Genomic DNA, 15641 nt, shown 5'->3' on the forward strand with positions numbered 1-15641 from the left:
AGAGAGAGAGAGAGAGAGAGAGAGAGAGAGAGAGAGAGAGAGAGAGAGAGAGAGAGAGAGAGAGAGAGAGAGAGAGAGAGAGAGAGAGAGAGAGAGAGAGAGAGAGAGAGAGAGAGAGAGAGAGAGAGAGAGAGAGAGAGAGAGAGAGAGAGAGAGAGAGAGAGAGAGAGAGAGAGAGAGAGAGAGAGAGAGAGAGAGAGAGAGAGAGAGAGAGAGAGAGAGAGAGAGAGAGAGAGAGAGAGAGAGAGAGAGAGAGAGAGAGAGAGAGAGAGAGAGAGAGAGAGAGAGAGAGAGAGAGAGAGAGAGAGAGAGAGAGAGAGAGAGAGAGAGAGAGAGAGAGAGAGAGAGAGAGAGAGAGAGAGAGAGAGAGAGAGAGAGAGAGAGAGAGAGAGAGAGAGAGAGAGAGAGAGAGAGAGAGAGAGAGAGAGAGAGAGAGAGAGAGAGAGAGGAGAGAGAGAGAGAGAGAGAGAGTGAGAGAGAGAGAGAGAGAGAGAGAGAGAGAGAGAGAGAGAGAGAGAGAGAATAAAATATTAATTAACAATTTCTGTTAAAAGCAGGTGGCAAAAACTGAGTCTAACCTGTTAATCCAAGAGTGTGTGTGTGTGTGTGTGGGTTCGCAGTGAGCAAGACACCAGCAGCTCAAGACCGTCTTATTATATTAATGGTTGCTATTAGCTCGGGTATAGTTATTGCAGTGATACATCTTAGAGTGAGGCTTAAACGTCAGGAAAACACACTGTGGCCAACGCTAATGAGTACATTAAAGCTCTAACGTGAGTTGTGTATCTGGTAAGACCTTGTCAGACACAGTTTACACTCTGCCAGGCAGAGACTTCATGAAGGGAAAACTGTTGCAAGGCTTTCATTATTCCTTAATGAGGTGTCGTCGCCAGTGTAATTCAAAGCGAGACACACCGATGCACAATTGATATATATATATATATATATATATATATATATATATATATATATATATATATATATATATATATACGTGTGTGTGTGTGTGTGTGTGTGTGTGTGTGTGTGTGTGCATATATATATTTATATGTCGTGCCGAATAGGTAAAATTTGCTATTTTGGCTTAAATAGCAACGTTCTTCTTGCCGAATAAAAGCAAGCGAAAATTTGTGTATGCAAAGATTTCGTAAAAATCATTCTGAACCTAACGGAAAAAATATATTTCAGTGTGTTTGTTTATTATTAAATTATTGTAAACATATCTAAAATATATTTAGTTAGATTAAGCTAAATTAAATTGCACTTTTTATAATAAGGTTAGGTAAGTTTACTAAGGTTCTTTTGGTACACAATTATTACATTTTACATTAACATAAATTAAAAATATATATCTTTAAACGTATAAGAGAAATTTTTTGAAAGGCCTTAATTTTAAATGAGTTCTTGTTAAGTGACCAATTTTACCTGTTCACGACTATATATATATATATATATATATATATATATATATATATATATATATATATATATATATATATATATATATATATATATATATATATATATATATATATATATATATATATATATATATATATATATATATATATATATATATATATATATATATATATATATATATATATATATACAAATATATATAAATGGTGAGGGGTGTTTATATAGAGAGAAATGGTATTTCTCACATTACTGACGTATGATTGAGGAAACGAAACTAAAGATTCACTGGTACGTAAGAGACTCAATGATTCACTGGTATACTGGTAGATAACAACGTTCCACCGGTATATAACAATGATTCACTGGTACATAACAATGATCCAATAATATATAACAACGATCGATCCACTGGTAAATAACAATGATTCACTGGTATATAACAATGAATGAGTAGTATAATATAACAGCGATCCACTGATATATAACAAACTAAAGAAGCAACAATCGTCTTATCTGGCTCCTCCTCCCACTGCTCCCTCCTACAGGAGCCACACTCCTTTACTCACAATCCATAACAAACTTCACTAAATTCAATAAATTTTCCGTAAACACTTTTAAGAGATTTAATGTAGATACATCTATCTCATTTGTACCGGAAAGAAATTTCCATCTGTAGAGTAACTATATATCCTTTAAATTATAAAAAAAAAAAAGGCAAAAATATTAGAATGTCGAAAAGCAAGGGTGCTGCGAGTACACTGAGAGAAAACACAGTAAGTGCCAGGGCCCCAAGGCTGTTCACCAGCCTCTCATCATATATACGGTGATTACCAATAGACCCAAATCTGTCTTCAAGAGGGAACTGGGCACATACCTTGAGTCAGTGTCTGACCAGCCAGGCTGTGGTTCGTACGTTGGAATGCTTGTGACCATCAGTAACAGCCTGGTTGATCAGGCCCTTATCCACTGTAAGGCCTGGTCATGAACCGGGCCACGGGGATGTTGAACCCCGGAACTTCCTCCAGGTAGGTAGATCGGGAAACGTTAAACCTGTAGAGAGGTCATGCAACACCTGGGGAACAGAAGACAACCAGGTGTGATCCGAGGAATGAGAGGGGTAACTTCAATTCCCTGGGTCAAGAGCCCTTACTAGCATCAAGGCACTCACCACTGAAGGCCTTCTGACTAATTCGACGAAGAATTATATTAAACGAGAACAAAAATATAGAAACAGATAAAAATAATAAAAATGAAGTAAACAAAAATATATGAGAAGTGCCGAAAACAATAAAAAAAATAATAAAAACTCCAAGATGGTAAGAGATCACTCTTGAAGATGCCGAGACTCTCTTAATGGCTCCCACGACGGTTCAATTTGCGGCCGAATTCCGTCTGCGCCAGAAAAATTACGTTTATGAAACCACTCGTAATAGACACGACATTTGGAGTCGACATGTTGATGGTTGGTAACTGATGTGTTGTGTTGATGGTTGGTAACTGTTGTGTTGATGGTTGGTAGCTGTTGTGTTGATGGTTGGTAGCTGTTGTGTTGATAGTAACTGTTATGCTGATGGTTGGTAACTGTTGTGTTGTGGTGATGGTTGGTAACTGTTGTGTTGTGGTGATGGTTGGTAACTGTTATGTTGTGCTGATGGTTGGTAACTGGTGTATTGTGGTGATGGTTGGTAATTGTTGTATTGTGGTGATGGTTGGTAACTGTTGTGTTGTGGTGATGGTTGGTAACTGTTATGTTGTGCTGATGGTTGGTAACTGGTGTATTGTGGTGATGGTTGGTAATTGTTGTATTGTGGTGATGGTTGGTAACTGTTGTGTTCTGCTGATGGTTGGTAACTGTTATGTTGTGCTGATGGTTGGTAACTGGTGTATTGTGGTGATGGTTGGTAATTGTTGTATTGTGGTGATGGTTGGTAACTGTTGTGTTGTGGTGATGGTTGGTAACTGTTATGTTGTGCTGATGGTTGGTAACTGGTGTATTGTGGTGATGGTTGGTAATTGTTGTATTGTGGTGATGGTTGGTAACTGTTGTGTTGTGGTGATGGTTGGTAACTGTTGTGTTGTGGTGATGGTTGGTAACTGTTATGTTGTGCTGATGGTTGGTAACTGTTGTGTTGATAGTAACTGTTGTGCTGATGGTTGGTAACTGTTGTGTTGTGCTGATGGTTGGTAACTGTTGTGTTGTGCTGATGGGTGGTAACTGTTATGTTGTGTTGATGGTTGGTAACTGTTGTGTTGATGGTTGGTAACTGTTATGTTGTGCTGATGGTTGGTAACTGTTATGTTGTGTTGATGGTTGGTAACTGTTGTGTTGTGCTGATGGTTGTAACTGTTGTGTTGTGTTGATGGTTGGTAACTGTTATGTTGTGTTGATGGTTGGTAACTGTTGTGTTGTGCTGATGGTTGTAACTGTTGTGTTGTGTTGATGGTTGGTAACTGTTGTGTTGTGCTGATGGTTGTAACTGTTGTGTTGTGTTGATGGTTGGTAACTGTTATGTTGTGTTGATGGTTGGTAACTGTTGTGTTGCGCTGATGGTTGGTAACTGTTGTGTTGTGTTGATGGTTGGTAACTGTTATGTTGTGTTGATGGTTGGTAACTGTTGTGTTGATGGTACATGTTGTGTTGATGGTTGGTAACTGTTGTGTTGATGGTACATGTTGTGTTGATGGTGTTGGTAACTGTTGTGTTCTGTTGATGGTTGGTAACTGTTGTGTTGTGCTGATGGTTGGTAACTGTTATGTTGTGTTGATGGTTGGTAACTGTTGTGTTGATGGTACTTGTTGTGTTGATGGTTGGTAACTGTTGTGTTCTGTTGATGGTTGGTAACTGCTGTGTTATGTTGATGGTTGGTAACTCTTGTGTTGTGTTGATGGTTGGTAACTGTTGTGTTGCGCTGATGGTTGGTAACTGTTGTGTTGTGTTGATGGTTGGTAACTGTTATGCTGTGTTGATGGTTGGTACTTTGTTATGTTGTACTGATGGTTGGTAACTGCTATGTTGATGGTTGGTAACTGTGTTGTCAGGCAGATGGCAGGCCACTCAAAGTGCCAAGCATGAAAAGCTTCTTGAATATACATATCATTCACTACCCCATCACTACCAATGAGAACAACTATCTCTGCCACAGCCAACAAGAACAACCAACTCCACCACTACAACTCACTCCACCACAGCCACTCTAACATAAGATCCACTTGACCCTCAAGTACCAGAGTTGAACCTGCATTTTGGTGACTCGTGGCCTTCCTCGACTCTGTGTTTATCTATTTCTGTCTGGCTGCGCTGCTCTGCTTTGTTTACTCTTTTCAATTACCAAATAGCCTGACTGGTTAGATATCGGGCCGCGATTAGCGCATGGAGGTTCGAAATTTCGTTGCCTCTTATGCTGAACGACAATTATAAATTTATATATAATTATTATAATTATAGAAAAAAAATCTGCTCTCTATCTCTCTTCTTTCCTTACATCCTCATATATGTTCAGGTTCGCACAGCCCATCCTCCTAATGAATGCCAACACATCACTCTGGCTAAGAACGTTAAATATGTGACTGTGACAATGGAACAAACGCGCTAATTCAGACTATTTTACCCTACGCTCGGTGGGTCTTTGTTTTCTGTTCACACTTCAAAAACTATTGACTTTTATGTACTTTGCCTTTATTGGCCTTATGGTATTTGTTACAAGTGGTTAAATTCTGCTTATAGATGAGTCTATCCCAGCTAATCTAAACCGTGCCTAAATAACGTATATCGAGAAATTTTCTTAAAAACTATGTGAAAAATCAACAATTCGGACGAGCTGGTTTTACACTCTTGATATCCATCTCCTGGGGAACTTGGAAAATATAAAACAATGTAAGAACATACGAATGACACAGATCAAAATGACAAATTATAGGTCAATATGACAAATTACGATTATTATTACTATTATTATTATTATTATTATTATTATTATTATTATCAGCAGCAACAGTTGTAGTAGTTGTCGTCGTCGTCGTCGTCGTCGTCGTCGTCGTAGTAGTAGTAGTAGTAGTAGTAGTAGTAGTAGTAGTAGTAGTAGTAGTAGTAGTAGTAGTAGTAGTAGTAGTAGTAGTTGTTATATAATTTTCTTCAAAATAAAAAGCTAAAACCAAATGGGTCAGAACGCTAAACTGTAAGGTAAAGGCGTGTGCAGGGGAGGTCAGTGCAAAATGAAATAGCAAAATTAGTGCATTAACAAGAGTCATCAAGGAACACTTTCCCCCGCCTTGATGGGACACCGTATCACAATTCCAAGTGACACTCCAGCTCTGCTGCAACGAAACCTTTGAAACTTCCGCAGCAGATGAACCCTTGCTGGAATACTTGACGATATTCTCACTGCCTCACTGACGTCTCCCAGCTCAGATGACAGATTTCAATACCTTGTATGAGCCCCATCCTACGTGATGGAATGTGACATGGGAAACATAGGGTAGTTATGTTCTCACTGTAACTATCAGGCATATAGTCACTGTCTTGAGCACTATGTGCTTAATTGTCCCCTTATTGAGGAATACAGAGATAGACAGTATAATAACCTATATGACATGTCAAGAATCTTATTAATGAAAATAAGATACCAGATATACTAAGCAAATATCCTAAATTTGCTTGTAAAAGATAAGTGAACTATAGATATGTAATATAATTTTTTTTTTATTATCACACTGGCCGATTCCCACCAAGGCAGGGTGGCCCGAAAAAGAAAAACTTTCACCATCATTCACTCCATCACTGTCTTGCCAGAAGGGTGCTTTACACTACAGTTTTTAAACTGCAACATTAACACCCCTCCTTCAGAGTGCAGGCACTGTACTTCCCATCTCCAGGACTCAAGTCCGGCCTGCCGGTTTCCCTGAACCCCTTCATAAATGTTACTTTGCTCACACTCCAACAGCACGTCAAGTATTAAAAACCATTCGTCTCCATTCACTCCTATCAAACACGCTCACGCACGCCTGCTGGAAGTCCAAGCCCCTCGCACACAAAACCTCCTTTACCCCCTCCCTCCAACCTTTCCTGGGTCGACCCCTACCCCGCCTTCCTTCCACTACAGACTGATACACTCTTGAAGTCATTCTGTTTCGCTCCATTCTCTCTACATGTCCGTAGAGAGAATGGAGAATGGAGAATGTTAACCCTTTGGGGCCTAGTTCTTAGGCCTTTTGTGTATCCACATGCTCTTGCGCTACCGTCCACAGTATAGATATGGGGTGCACAATAAACTAGCCACTTCGGTGGCAAAATCTAATTTGCAACTATCATATGGAATAGGGTTGCACCACACTTATGAAGTATCTAATTTTTCCTTAATAAAAAAAAAAATATCACAACCCAGTTTTAAATGCGATTGCCTCGTGTTTCCTGCTGACTGCTACGGGTTTGTACCACAGCCCATCCACTTTTTTTTTTTTTTGCTCCTAATTGAGGAAAGGATTCTCAGGATTTGTTTTTCACGCGAATTTTTTTTTTTATCAAGTTTCGTGATTCACAGAATCCCTAAAGTGTTCCACAGCCTTGACTGAAAATATCTGGAAGACGACAAATGTCAATCCTTCATCCTCATAATTATGTCACACTTTCACACTGGGTTTGCGGCTCATTCCTAAGTTAGGTTGGGTTACAAAAAAAAAACGACCCCATAAATATAAGAAAAACGATAAAAATAGTCTGCCTCGCGAACAGAAAACGGGCACGTACTGCGCGCACCTCATATAACTGTCATATTCCAACTATTCAAGGCTCCGTCAACAGCCACCCATTTGCATGTTTTCACAACAGAGCTATGTTGTCTGTGTCTAAATGGACGAGCTGCATGTGAAATACCAGTATTCAAGAAAGAAGACAGATAGAAAGGCCTAAACTACAGCCCTGTGCCCCTGATACGATGACTGTGCAAAGCAAGGGACATCAAAAAAAAAAAAGGAAATATAGTGAGATGAACTAGATCATAAATACAGCAGACGCTGACGATATACAGGGACTCAAAACAAAATATATGACAGTGCAAATTCAAGCCATTCAATCGGAAGTTAAAAGGCAGGACCAAGAGTCAGAGTTTAGCTCCCGTAAACGCAAATGGATTACTAATTACACGTGAATATAATATTTAGCCATAGTTAACGTAACGTAATTTCAAGATCCGATCATAGAAAACGAAGGACAGTCGCTATGAGAAAAAGGCGAGTTCGTAAAAAGAGCAACTACAGTACCCTGTTGATATATCAAATGCATTTTAAATCAGGAAATAGCGTGTATTTGTGCCTTTTGTTTCCATGTACATTTATTAAAAGTTGGAACACAATATGTACACTTTTACCATGTGTGAATCTATTGTTATTAGTTGACATATGTTCTTTAATAATGTACAGAGACCTGTTGAACACCCCTGTCAAAGCCTATACACAGGCAGCAATTTCTTATTTTTAAAAGAACTATTTTTTGTTATATAGCTGAATTTACAGATTAACAGCTGTTAACCATATCAAAGATATACTATCCTATTCATCTTCCTCCCCTCCTCCACCCAGTATGAGGCCTGCAGCAGTTTGCTAGTACTCAGGTACCTCTTTTCTGCTAGGTGAAACAGAGACAACAGGTGTAAGAATGTTTAATATATCTCCATCGGCCAAGGACTGAACCTGGATCCATCGGTTGATCCTAGTCACATAATGACCCGCTAAATGGAGTTTTTGGTCACAAGATTCATTTGCTATGTAGAACGGATTTAGTTAATAGTAGTAGTAGTAGTAGTAGTAGTAGTAGTCGTAGTAATAGTCGTAGTAATAGTCGTAGTAGTAGTAGTAGTAGTAGTAGAAGCAGTAGTGGAAGCAGTAGTAGTAGTGGAAGCAGTAGTAGTAGTGGAAGCAGTAGTAGTAGCAGTAGTAGCAATAGGTAGTAGCAATACTAGTAGTAGTAATAGTAGTAGTAGTAGTAACAGTAGTAGTAATAGTAGTAGTAATAGTAGTAGTAGTAATGGGAGGAGGAGGAGGAGGAAGTGTAGTCGTAGTAGTAATAGTAGTAGTAGTAATAGGAGGAGGAGGAGGAGGAAGTGTAGTCGTAGTAGTAATATATGTATTATTATTGGTCATACAGCATTTTGATGAGAAACTTGCTCATTTTTCTTTCACATTATTTTGCTAATACCTTTCATACTCTGCTCAGGAGTGTGTGTTCATTTACCACACAAACTTTTCCCCATCCTTTTGTCTATGTTCAGTCATTCTTGGAAAAATCCTAGGCGTTTATAATTAATCCCTATTAGTCTAGCTATCGATTTAAGTTTTATAAATTTGAAGCCATCGTCATACTGCCGTTGCTTGATATGCCGACCTTTCCATATTTTCTTATTATTTGACTCATTAGTTTTATATATATCGCAGATATATTTACGAGATTATTATTACCTTTTTTTTATATATTTTTAGTTTCATAAGCGTTATACCAGTTATAAATACTGTCCAAGACTTTATGTTCCTGTCCTTCATTTATTTTTACTCTCCTTTTGTTCAGGCACAGTGGCTGTGGTTGTGTTTAGTAGTTACTGTATGTGAATGGTTGGACATTAGGTTATCAGCAGTGTCAGATTTATTCCCTGGGTATGACAAGTTAAAGGACGTACACCAGTAGAGGTTATATAGCGCCAGGGAAACGGGTGGCAGGCAGAATTGATGCTGGGAAGGCTAGGGTAGTTACAGTTCTTTAGATCAAAGAGCCATTCACCAACATCAAGGCATCTTTCAGCTTTCTTGAAGGGAGTTCCTCCACAGATGATCGTTAGTTGATTCTTAATGATTTGGACATTATCAAAAGCAGAGTCACTTGTTTGCACAGAACTGCTAAATGCCTCAAATGATGTAGTGGAAGTTTTAGCAGTAAAGGTCGAGAACCAAAACCTAGTCATTGTGATAGTCTACAAGCCTCCGGATGCAACATCCCAGCAATTCCAGGAACAGCTGTTAAAAATTGACCACTGTCTGGAAAACCTTCCAGCTCCTGCACCCAACATCTTGCTCCTGGGGGATTTCAACTTAAGGCACCTAAAATGGAGGAATATAGCAAATAATATTGTTGCAGTAATAACACCAGGAGGCAGCTCTGATGAAAACTCACACTCACGCGAGCTTTTAAATCTCTGCACAAAATTCAATTTAAACCAGCAAATAATAGAGCCTACTAGACTGGAGAATACACTAGACCTCATCTTCACTAACAATGATGATCTGATAAGAAATATCACCATATCAAAAACAATATACTCAGATCACAACATAATTGAGGTTCAGTCATGTATGCGCGGAGCCCCAGACCGACATAATGAGATTAGTCACGAGGGAGCATTCACCAAATTCAACTTCAATAACAAAAACATAAAGTGGGACCAAGTAAACCAAGTCCTAACCGATATAAGCTGGGAAGATATACTAAGCAACACAGACCCCAACTTATGCCTAGAACAGATTAACTCGGTAGCACTCGATGTATGCACAAGGCTTATTCCTCTAAGAAAAAGGAGGAGTAGATGTAAAACAGAAAGAGACAGGCGCTCCCTTTACAGGCGACGGAAAAGAATAACAGAGCGGCTAAAAGAGGTCAATATATCTGAAATGCGTAGGGAGACACTGGTCAGAGAAATAGCAAGCATCGAACTTAAGCTAAAAGAATCCTTTAGGAGTCAGGAATCGCGGGAAGAACTAAAAGCCATAAATGAAATCGAAAGAAACCCAAAGTATTTCTTCTCCTATGCCAAATCAAAATCGAGAACAACGTCCAGTATTGGGCCCCTACTTAAACAAGATGGGTCCTACACAGATGACAACAAGGAAATGAGTGAGCTACTCAAGTCCCAATATGACTCAGTTTTTAGCAAGCCGCTAACCAGACTGAGAGTCGAAGATCAAAATGAATTTTTTATGAGAGAGCCACAAAATTTGATTAACACAAGCCTATCCGATGTTATCCTGACGCCAAATGACTTCGAACAGGCGATAAATGACATGCCCATGCACTCTGCCCCAGGGCCAGACTCATGGAACTCTGTGTTCATCAAGAACTGCAAGAAGCCCCTATCACGAGCCTTTTCCATCCTATGGAGAGGGAGCATGGACACGGGGGTCGTCCCACAGTTACTAAAAACAACAGACATAGCCCCACTCCACAAAGGGGGCAGTAAAGCAACAGCAAAGAACTACAGAACTAACATCCCATATCATAAAAATCTTTGAAAGGGTCCTAAGAAGCAAGATCACCACGCATCTAGAAACCCATCAGTTACACAACCCAGGGCAACATGGGTTTAGAACAGGTCGCTCCTGTCTGTCTCAACTATTGGACCACTACGACAAGGTCCTAAATGCACTAGAAGACAAAAAGAATGCAGATGTAATATATACAGACTTTGCAAAAGCCTTCGACAAGTGTGACCATGGCGTAATAGCGCACAAAATGCGTGCTAAAGGAATAACAGGAAAAGTCGGTCGATGGATCTATAATTTCCTCACTAACAGAACACAGAGAGTAGTCGTCAACAGAGTAAAGTCCGAGGCAGCTACGGTGAAAAGCTCTGTTCCACAAGGCACAGTACTCGCTCCCATCTTGTTCCTCATCCTTATATCCGACATAGACAAGGATGTCAGCCACAGCACCGTGTCTTCCTTTGCAGATGACACCCGAATCTGCATGACAGTGTCTTCCATTGCAGACACTGCAAAGCTCCAGGCAGACATCAACCAAATCTTTCAGTGGGCTGCAGAAAACAATATGAAGTTCAACGATGAGAAATTTCAATTACTCAGATATGGTAAACATGAGGAAATTAAATCTTCATCAGAGTACAAAACAAATTCTGGCCACAAAATAGAGCGAAACACCAACGTCAAAGACCTGGGAGTGATCATGTCGGAGGATCTCACCTTCAAGGACCATAACATTGTATCAATCGCATCTGCTAGAAAAATGACAGGATGGATAATGAGAACCTTCAAAACTAGGGAGGCCAAGCCCATGATGACACTCTTCAGGTCACTTGTTCTATCTAGGCTGGAATATTGCTGCACACTAACAGCACCTTTCAAGGCAGGTGAAATTGCCGACCTAGAAAATGTACAGAGAACTTTCACGGCGCGCATAACGGAGATAAAACACCTCAATTATTGGGAGCGCTTGAGGTTCCTAAACCTGTATTCCCTGGAACGCAGGAGGGAGAGATACATGATTATATACACCTGGAAAATCCTAGAGGGACTAGTACCGAACTTGCACACGAAAATCACCCACTACGAAAGCAAAAGACTTGGCAGACGATGCACCATCCCTCCAATGAAAAGCAGGGGTGTCACTAGCACGTTAAGAGACCATACAATAAGTGTCAGGGGCCCGAGACTGTTCAACTGCCTCCCAGCACACATAAGGGGGATTACCAACAGACCCCTGGCAGTCTTCAAGCTGGCACTGGACAAGCACCTAAAGTCAGTTCCGGATCAGCCGGGCTGTGGCTCGTATGTTGGTTTGCGTGCAGCCAGCAGCAACAGCCTGGTTGATCAGGCTCTGATCCACCAGGAGGCCTGGTCTCAGACCGGGCCGCGGGGGCGTTGACCCCCGGAACTCTCTCCAGGTAAACTCCAGGTATCATATACACATAAGCTGGAATTACTGACAAGGGAACTCAAGTCACTTACATGGGTTCCTTCTCACATAGGCCTCCAGGTATATACATGATGATAAAATGGGAAATATATTTTTATGTCTAACAGAATAAAAAAAAAACCTTATCGAAGAAGAACCTCCAAATGAGTTAGATAACAGAAGGGTTCAGATCGGAACTACAAGATACACTGGTCATCATAATGTGTCAGTAAAACATGTTTATGGAGAAAGTAATGTATCATTAGCAGTTCAGTTTGTATAGAGAACTCAATTGTATAAAATAATGTACATAAAGTGTGTGGAGAAAGATAAACGCACACACTAGAACAATATATTACAGGAAGTGCAAGATTCCTTCATTGTCATTTACAAGATATGTGAAATGCTGAGACTGTACTCACACTGCATCAAAAACATAAATTAAATAATGTACAGTGTTGGTGTAATCTATGATTACACCAACACTACCCTGAAGTGGAAGGTACTCGAGGGCCTGGTCCCAAATCTGCACATTGCCATAACAACATACTGGAGTGAGAGATATAGGAGGAATGCAAGATAACCCCAGTGAAGAGCAGGGGTGCAGTGGGTACAATAAAGGAACACTGTATCAACATTCGTGGCCCCAGGTTATTCAACATCTTACCAGAAGATATCAGAAACACTAATGGAGCATGTGTAGACGTCTTCAAGACAAAACTGGGCAAGTATCTTCACCAGGTGTCAGATCAACCAGGCTGTGATGGATATGTGGGGCGGCGGGGCTCCAGCAGCAGCAGCCTGATTGACCTGGCTAGCGCCAGACGAGCCTGGCTCATGGCCGGGCTCCGGGAGTAGAAACTCTCGAATCTCATCAAAGGTAAGTTGAGACTGTATTTACATTTTGAATGAACTAAATTAATTAAATTACTATGTGTGATCAGGCTGCAGTGTAATAAAGTAATAAATAATTTACAGCCACATTATAAGATATGACCTACGTGCGACTGGCAACAATAGCCTGGTCGATCAGGCCAACAACCGGGAGGCTTGGTCTGGGACCGGGTAACGGGGGTGGTGACTACCAAATTCGACTTCAGGTTTTCATGTATGGATGAACATAGGATACACAATAAACTAGCCATTCTGGCGGCAAGACTTCATTAAGGAAGCAGTTCATTTTTTTTCTTGTTTGGTAAGAATGAGTCAGGTCCAGAGACTGGTTACATGGACGACAAAGACACACGAGACGACATAACCATTGTAAAATCTTGTGTAACGACACTACTTTTCTCATCTAGCAGATTAAAAAAACATAATACACAGGGATCATCCCTTCATTTATCTTTACAGCGGCGAAGTGGGAAATTTCCAGACGGTGGAGATCAAGGCCTATAACTACAAATACCTAGAAAAACTTCCTTTACATCATATCCGAGAGACACTGTTGATATCTATGTTGTTTAAACTAAACACTAAAATCCCAAACCTCTCAGAATGTCGTGTAATTACTCTATTTGCAAAACAAAATCATTATAGCGATAAAAAAAATAAGAGCTGAAACTCAAAATATAAAAAAAATGTATAATTAAGACTAATTTTAAAGAGGTAATCGGTAACATATTATATTTTTAACAATAGGAGGTATTACCGAGTTAGGAGATTATTATTATTATAATCAAAAAGAAGCGCTAAGCCACAAGGGCTATACAGCCCGAGTTAGGAGAGGCAAGTGAGGAAACATATAAGAACAATAAGAGGGAGGGTAGAGGGCGCTGGAATACTTACCATGTTTTGACGGAGCTTCTGTAGAAGTTTATCCATGGTGTCTGTGTGGGTGTATTCTGCTCTCCTTGACGCACTGTATTCGATGTAACCCTCTAAATTGTTATATTACTACTTAACATTACTAATGATTCATTTTACACCAAAAAAGATGTGCACAGCGTACATATTTTTTTTTGTTTGTGTTGGTAACACTTTAAAGTCTCAACAATAACAAATGCATTAAAGGCACAGTGGCAACAATACTACAATGATCAATAGCTAACAATGTCACCTCTTTTCTCCAGCTTGAGCACAAATATTCCACTGGTGAGGGTCAGTAGTAGGTGCCGGCAGCTTAACATGGCTTGGTGACAGAGGCTGGCATGGTGACATAGCCTCTAGCACAGCACACATTTGATACTCGGCTCTCTTCATCATGACACATTTGCCTCACGAGCTAAGGAAAACAAAGTCACAATAATGCCCTTGAGGAATCAGAGGCACGGGAGCTGCCCCCTCCAGCTGGCGAACCCATACATGGCAGCAGGCAAGCGCGGACTTGAAGCAGTAGCGTGCCACTGCACAATTGTTAGCGGTCCTGCTGAAGACTGTCAGCTAATTGAAATGCCGAGAAACCGTTCTCACAACCACGACACCACGCCCACACCACTATCACGACGCCCACCTTGCCCCCAGACCCGTGACTGCCAGCATTGTAGCACCACTCGAGGGGTCAGACGAAGAGTCCAAGCACATGGCTACGTTTCACTTCCCTGACTGCTCGTCCTCCCACTACTGGTGGTGAAGGTCGCCCTGCGCACTCACAATCAATCATACCTTTTTATCTTCCTCGCCTCTTTTCATTCTCGCATGTCCAAGCGTAAATTTTATAAGACATTTATGTCCTGACAGAGGAGAAAGAAGAAGAAGCAGAGGAAGGAATAGATGGTGGAGATATAGTGAGATGTGGACACTCCCTCAGCCCGGCGGAATCAATAGGTTACAGGGAAGGCGCTACACAGGGAGCGGGGGTGGGGTAACCGAGAAGTTCCAGTACACTCATGCACATCTTATTCCACACCTACACAAAGTACACTAAGTACAAAGTACACATATACACACAGGAGGTCAGGAGCGGTGAATCGACCCCTGCAATCACATATAGGTGAGTCCACATACGTACGCAGAGAGGAACTGTGAATCGACCCCTGCAACTACATACAAGTGAGTACACACAGAGGCCCATCTTGGAGTAAGCAGCACCAGTATGGAACCCACACCTATAAAAGCTGGAGAAAGTGCAGCAGTATGCAGCAAGGACTGTTCTTGAATTAAGGGGCAGCAAGGACTGTTCTTGAATTAAGGGGCATGATCTACAAGAAGCTAACGAAATTAGACCTAACAATACTGGAGGACATAATAACATACAAAATACTCAGGAGAATTGATATGGCAGACAAGGATAGGCTGTCTTAGGGGCAAGAAGCGGGACTCGGAGACACCGTTTTAAATTAAAGACATATGAGCCACAGGGATGTTAAGCTTTTTTTTCTGTGTCAGAGAAGTCGAGTTGAATGATCTTGGTGAAGTAAAGGAGGCAGGCTCCATACATAGTTTTAAGAATATGTACAATATGGCCCACGAGGCTAAATTGGAGCGAATCTCTGTATCACATAACCTCAGATCCCTCTACCTCAATTATCCGAGAAAAGTATCCCCGTCTCCCATAAGCGCAGCCCCCTCTACCTCAGTGCATCCAGCATGAATAGTGCAGGGCAGTCATGAA

The 15641-nt window shown here is 40.7% G+C and overlaps 1 protein-coding gene across 1 annotated transcript in view; it reads right to left on the minus strand.

Moving 5' to 3' along the window:
• The window catches only part of LOC128696052 (uncharacterized), a 310424-nt gene extending 295801 nt beyond the window's left edge, over positions 1-14623 (minus strand). Inside the window, exon 1 of the mRNA XM_053787055.2 lies at positions 13877-14623. Coding sequence (XP_053643030.1) covers positions 13877-13912 — 36 coding nt within the window. The 5' untranslated portion in view covers positions 13913-14623. The remainder of the gene's footprint in view (positions 1-13876) is intronic.
• Positions 14624-15641: the final 1018 nt, after the last annotated feature.

This window comes from Cherax quadricarinatus, chromosome 48, assembly GCF_038502225.1.
Source record: "Cherax quadricarinatus isolate ZL_2023a chromosome 48, ASM3850222v1, whole genome shotgun sequence".
Classification (NCBI taxonomy): domain Eukaryota; kingdom Metazoa; phylum Arthropoda; class Malacostraca; order Decapoda; family Parastacidae; genus Cherax; species Cherax quadricarinatus.